This window comes from Engraulis encrasicolus, chromosome 7 (genome assembly GCF_034702125.1).
Source record: "Engraulis encrasicolus isolate BLACKSEA-1 chromosome 7, IST_EnEncr_1.0, whole genome shotgun sequence".
Taxonomy (NCBI): Eukaryota; Metazoa; Chordata; class Actinopteri; order Clupeiformes; family Engraulidae; genus Engraulis; species Engraulis encrasicolus.
In genome coordinates, this window is record NC_085863.1 from 18,280,523 (window position 1) to 18,286,732 (window position 6,210).

The 6,210-nt window shown below is 42.7% G+C and overlaps 1 protein-coding gene across 1 annotated transcript; it reads right to left on the reverse strand.

Annotated features, from left to right (window-relative positions):
• Window positions 1-218: 218 nt before the first annotated feature.
• Window positions 219-6,210, reverse strand: LOC134452563 (mitochondrial uncoupling protein 2-like). The gene is made up of 8 exons (XM_063203020.1): window positions 6,075-6,210; window positions 5,399-5,529; window positions 4,697-4,927; window positions 3,724-3,931; window positions 3,127-3,324; window positions 2,812-2,913; window positions 1,984-2,164; window positions 219-1,386 (listed from the first exon to the last, which is right to left on the reverse strand). Exons 3-8 carry the CDS (start codon window positions 4,820-4,822, stop codon window positions 1,272-1,274), a joined length of 930 nt encoding a protein of 309 aa, XP_063059090.1. The 5' UTR covers window positions 4,823-4,927; window positions 5,399-5,529; window positions 6,075-6,210; the 3' UTR covers window positions 219-1,271.

Genomic DNA, 6,210 nt, shown 5'->3' on the forward strand with positions numbered 1-6,210 from the left:
CAGTAAATTGTTAAATGAAAAAACTTTTCTGTGTATAGAGGTGGAGTCGTGTTGTGTGCACCGCGTGATGTTGGGTGCAGTGTGTTTCTGTGACAATGCATGAATCCTTTTTACTTTTTGGTGTCTCTTATCTTAATAAGTCCGTAGGTCTTTTACCCTCCACCATCCATCAACTGTGTTGTATTTGTGTGTTTGAAAGAAATTAATTATTCAATTCCATGTTATAATTCATATCTTTATTTAATTTTTAAAATACTGTACACGATTGTTATAAAAAAAAAAACATAAAGTTCACAGAGCTGAACCTGACACAAACTTTGTTGTGACAGAATTGTGCAAATGTACCGCTTAAACAATGTATTGTACTGTATAAACATTGGCTAGAACAAACACTGGGTCCAACATCAACAATGATAACATTAATGCTACATTTATCTTTGTAACCAAATATGCTGTAAACAAATCACATTTGATACAGGTCTAGTGGTCACAGATAAGGTTCAACCCCTGGAACCCTTCAATGACACTTGTTTTTAATGGGCAGCCGTGGCCTTAGCCTAGTGGTAAGAGAGTTGGTCTTTGAATTTAGGGGCTTGCAGGTTCGAATCCCACCTGACCTCTCCCTACATCTCCATCCATGGCTGAAATGTCCCTGAGCAAGGCACCTAACCTCACATTGTTCCAGGGACTGGAACCAATACCCTGAAAAATAATAACTGTAAGTCACTTTGCATTAAAAAAGCATCAGCTAAGTGTAATGTAATGTAATGTAATGGAACTGGAACTGGAACTGTCCTCGTAGTGCATTAGTAAGGCGGCCTCTGGACACCATTTGGCCACGTCTCCCATCATGGCTTCCCCAGCCAGCCGGCCCTGAATCTCTTCATGTCCCTTCATCTCCCAAAATCAACCGCTAGTGGTTGTTATGGGTTTTTTTTCACAGTGGCCATTTCATGTCCATAATGTCTTCAGGCCATTCCCATTTTTCATATTGTGTGGCCTCCAATGTGTATCTTCCTTCTGTATCTTCCTTCTGTTTCTCCCTTCTGTAGGTTCCATGTTGATGTGTTTAGGCCGTGCAAATGTTTGTGTAAGCAACGTATGTCCATCGGTCCTTCCTCTCAGACAGACTCTCGGTCAGACAGCCATCACAGGTCATCGTCATTGTCATCATGGCTTCTTCCCTCATATCAGCGTCTGCCCAACCCGCTACATGTGCAGTGTGTGTATGCACAGCATACCGCATATTGTCATCATCACTAGACTAAAATTCAGATGGGTGACTCCCAAGACTGCTGCGCTCTCGTCATGGCTCTCTTGATCTGCTCGTAGGAAACAAACATCACAATGTTCCAGGACCCCAGGCGCAAGAAGGAAGGCATGAACCTAACGGACAGAAAGAGGGTAATTAGGTACTGTTGCTTAGGTATAGGCCTATTTGCAAGTTTAAAGTGACATTGTTAAGACCGTCATTACAGGGTGAATGCCCCCGGGAATATTGAAGATAAACTACTGCAAATGAATAGTTTTGTTGCAAAATAGTGTATTTTGTAATTTTGTAGCATTTTGGGAAATTGACATTTTTGTATTGGGTGTTCCATGGCATTGCATTGAAAAATGAATTTTATATTGGTTTAAAAATATGTTATCATTATTTGAATGGCAAGAATTCACACATAGATGATAGAACTTATGAACAATCATTTCAAATAATAAAAAGCAAAAGTCAAAAATGGTGGATACACCATTTTGCAACAAAACTGTCAATACACACTGAACCTTTATGGTTTAAAAAACAAAACAAAAAAAACCTAACCCTTCTTTGCATCCACACTTGTTGTTCTGTGTATTTCCTGTGCACTCTTTATCTGCTAGTGATGCTGGCTATGATTATGTCCTCGTTTAGTCGCTTTGGTTATAAACGTCAGCCAAATGCAATGTAATGTAAGGTAATGTAAATGTTAGAGAGATCCATATGCTCACCCTTTATAGAAGGCAGTGGGTCCCTCCTTGGTCAGCATGGTGATGGCGCAGTTGATGGCACTGGTGTACTGGCCGGGGGTGGAGTTCATGAACCGTGTCTTCACCACGTCCACCGGGGACGCCACGATGGTGGTGCAGAAACCAGCGCCGAAACCCGCCACGAAGTGACAGGGCAGGTTATCTGTGTGCAGGGGAAAAATGTATAAAACATAATAAAATGTTACAAACATAGGCTACTAAATATTATCAAATGGTATATGTCATGCGTAGAGACCTCACACCTGCAAATTCCTTGAATTATGATATAAGTGTGCTTGGAAAATAAAGCTGATTTTGTTTTTTATTTTATATTTCTATTCTATTTTATATTTCTATATTTACTACATGGAAGTAACAAAGGTCATCATGGCTGCCATGGAAACAACATGGCTGTCTTGCAAATGGCACTACAGTAGTGGAGGCTTCAGTTACTTTGTAGAAGTCTATGTGTGTTTATGACTTCATATCAATATCACGTCTCTAATCGTTTCCTCCGCCCTCTGGCTTTGTGCCTGAGACCTTTCTCCCGTCCCGTGTTGGAAATTCATAGAAGGAGTCGAGGTAGGAATCGAGCATCACGTGCAGGCCAGCTTCAAAGCTAATTCGCCTCCCTCCTCCATCCTCGTCCAATAACCTTTTCACGAATTGAGACGCCCTCAAAGATGTCAAAGCACAAGGCCAGAGGGCGGAGGAAGGCGCTGAGGAAAGGTATTGAGTTTCCGACTACGTGTCTACGTGCCACAGGCTGTCTTAGCGACATGATGTGGTGGACTGGAGCAGTTAACATACCTGACATGAGGCCGTAGTTCAAAATGAGCTCTTTGATGATGTCGTAGGTGACCAGCTCTGCGCAGTTCACGATGGCATTGCGCGCGATGTTGGGCATGCAGCCTGGTGATAAACATAGACACAGGCATAATTAATAACATCACTCATCATCATTAATATTCTTTAGTGGAAGATTATTAATGTTCCTTGTAGGGATTGCAAATATTGTATTTATCACATGCAAAGAAATACTCTAAAAGTTTTTACATGCAGTGAAAAATGTAGTTTTTAATGGCCCGTTATTGGTGTTTTGAGACTTTTACAAGGTGTGTTTACCTTTCCACAGTCCCTTGACTCCCTCGTCGCGGGCAATGGTTCTGTAGGCGTCCATGGTGCCACTGTACCTCTTGGCGCCGTCCACCATGCGCATCTGGGCCTGGAAGCGAACCTTCACCACGTCCGTGGGCTGGGCAAAGGTCACCGCCATGGCGCCCGTCGTGCACCCGGCCATCAAGCGAACAACTATACTGGCATCTACAGAGGGAGGTAGGAATGGATGGAGGGGACAGAAGGGTAGGACATTTAATTAAAGCAATGTGGTGTAAGTTTGAAATTATTTTGTTTATTGAATTCAAAATTAAGTCTGGAAATAGATTAGGAAATGCAGAGCAATGCAGGGTTAGGTGCCTTGCTCAAGGGCGCTTCAGTCATGGATGAATGTACTGGTAAGGTCAGATTTGAACCTGCAGCCCTCTGATCTAAAGGCCAGCACTCTAACCATTGAACCGGCTGTCACAGGAAAGATCTTCTTAAAAAAGTGTATTTCTTTTCAAAGTTGACCCTAATAGATGGTGCAAGTCCAAATTTGGCGCATTGCACAGTGCTGCTCATCAGTTGAGCTGACAGCTATGTAAAAGGCTGTACTGTACTCACTCTCCGAGCCCCTGCTGTAAAACTGCTTGACTTGGTCGTAGAGTCCGATGCGGACGGAGGCGAAGCTCATCTGCCTCTGGAGTCCAGCCACCAGGCCGTTGTAGAGGCTGCGGGCACCTTCGGTGCGCACCATGGTGGTGATGGTGCCAAACACGCCGCGGTACTGCACCGCCATCACACCCTCCACCGCCGCCACCTCTCCCTGGATCTGTCAAAAAACACACAGCACTGTACATCAACACTTGCATTGTTAATTAAATACTATGGAACATGGTCCCATTTGATACATATTGTCAAATCCCGCTATCTAAAGTGTTTTGCTCCTCTACATGTTGAGTTCACACTGCAAAACCAGACTGATTCATTTTTTGCAGTGTTAATTCCACATTCGAGATAGTACTGCTCGGACACCACCCCTTTATTGTCAATGTCAATATGTATTGTTTGTCACTGCAATGACATTCAAAGACTTACTTCAAGGTGCACCGAGGTAAAAGTTCAAAGAAAGAGCTAATAAAAACTACTATGACATAAGAAGACACACTGAACACTCTCTAAGTATGCTTGCCTCTCCCTGGACCTATCAAGACCGGATAAACAGCACAAGAATAGAGCACAACAGAAAGGCATGTTGAGTATTTTCCCTCTGTTCATATTTCAGTCACTTCAACGTCAGTGCGCTTTTGTATCTGCCACTCAGCAAAGCTTCAGCCTTATTGTGTAATCACCACCAGCTGCCAAATCTCTTGATGGTGTGCTTTGTGATATAAAGCAACAACATGTCATTTATTGCTACCCTGTCTGTCCAGCTAGAAGTGTAAGCGCATGTTTCTCACGGGCCCCAAATTCCTAACCTGATGATCATTGACTTTCAAATCTCTGTTCGAGACTTGATATTGTGTCACTACTGTAAGAGGGCGTAGCCTGGCTACCAAATTCCCCCTGTCATTGACTCCTCGTCACCTCGTCTCACCTGCAGCCGGACTTTGGCCGTGTCGAGCGGGAAGGTGACCAGGTCAGCGATGCAGGCGGCCGTCCCGGCGCCAAAGAACTTGACGGCGGCCGTAGGGGCCACGTCAGTGGGCTTCATTCCAACCATGACTGGAGAAGTTGGTAGTGTAGTACTGTGGTGTAGTCAGACAGTGGATGCTCGTCCTCACACAGACAGCTCTTCTCGTTTACTCTGCAGGAGATGCGTAGCTGGCTGTAAAAACATCAAAAAATTGAATGCTATAAAACAGTGGACTAAATCAAATATGAATGGTCATGCACATCTGTATGGATATACAGTACATTAGTTAGTTACTGTATAAAGAGTAAAGTATAAGAGTATTTATATGCCACATACAGTGCTACAACCTGTAGGGTACAACTCTCAGTGTAATGACAGTCTGCTTAACTCTCTAAGGCCGTGGTCTCCAATGATTTTTACACAAGGGCCAAATTATTTAGCACAAATGAGTCTGAGGGCCACATAATTTTCCCAACTGTATGGCCACAGATAGCACACATATACAGTATGTTTTAATTTGTTCCATCCTCATGGCGGGCCAGATGTTTACCATGCCCCGGTCAGATTTGGCCCGCGGGCTGCCTTTTGGAGACCACTGCTCTAAGGTTTAAAAAATTTTAACACAGAAATAGGAATGTGTAAATCTAATCTGCAGTGTGGCACCTTTGAAATGGTACGAAGTCACAGTCAGGTCTGTAGCACTGCGTAGGGTTTTTCTTCACTGTAGTTTGCAGCTGGAGTGGTTTTGTCCATAAAACTGTAAGGGACTAGTATCCAACGCTGCATCCCAATACCTACACAAAAAGTTATCACAATACAAATCATATAATATACTAGACGTATGCTGTTCATTGTGCCTCACTGTTGCAGTAACACTTAAGGTTCTATTATACTCCAGACATGTACAAGTTGGTCTGATCAAGACAGATCAGGACGGAAGCTGTACTGTCAAAACATGTCAGGTAAAATATGGAAAACTTTTACATGTCTGAAGTATAAGAAAAACTTAAGTGTTACCATAATATACTGTACACTGTAGAAAACTAGCCTATTCTTACATACACTATAGTTACTTCATTCCTCATTACTTGGCTATTTGTTTGTTAGTTGCATTCAATGCAATGGGCATGTCGGATTCTCATTCATCCGAGTCAAGAGCTGGAAAACTCCAGAAGTCAATTAATTTACAACCAAACTCCTTTTCACAATGCCATGGGTATTTTCCAGTATGTCTTCATTAGGCTACTTTATAAAACAATATAGGCAGCCTAAATAATGAGATAAAACTATTTTGACAAATTGTTGAATTACATCCTCTCCTCCTTTTTTTTTTTTTTACCTGAAAATGATTCAGGGTTTTCTCTTGGTAATCCGTTTGTGTGTGTGTCTGTAGTAATCCAGAGTCAGGTATTCCTTAAGACTGTGCAGCACCAAGAGGGCTTCAAGCAAGTGTTTGGATGCACCTCAAGCAGGTC

What these genes read in the sequence shown, in the direction of transcription:
- LOC134452563 (XM_063203020.1), bottom strand. Translation starts at nt 4,822, where the DNA reads ATGGTTGGAATGAAGCCCACTGACGTGGCCCCTACGGCCGCCGTCAAG. An exon ending in GAACTACGGCCTCATGTCAG is followed by an intron (nt 2,165 to 2,811) that starts GTATGTTAACTG and finishes CCCTGCACACAG; the next exon opens with ATAACCTGCCCTGTCACTTC. An exon ending in CCCACTGCCTTCTATAAAGG is followed by an intron (nt 1,387 to 1,983) that starts GTGAGCATATGG and finishes TCTGTCCGTTAG; the next exon opens with GTTCATGCCTTCCTTCTTGC.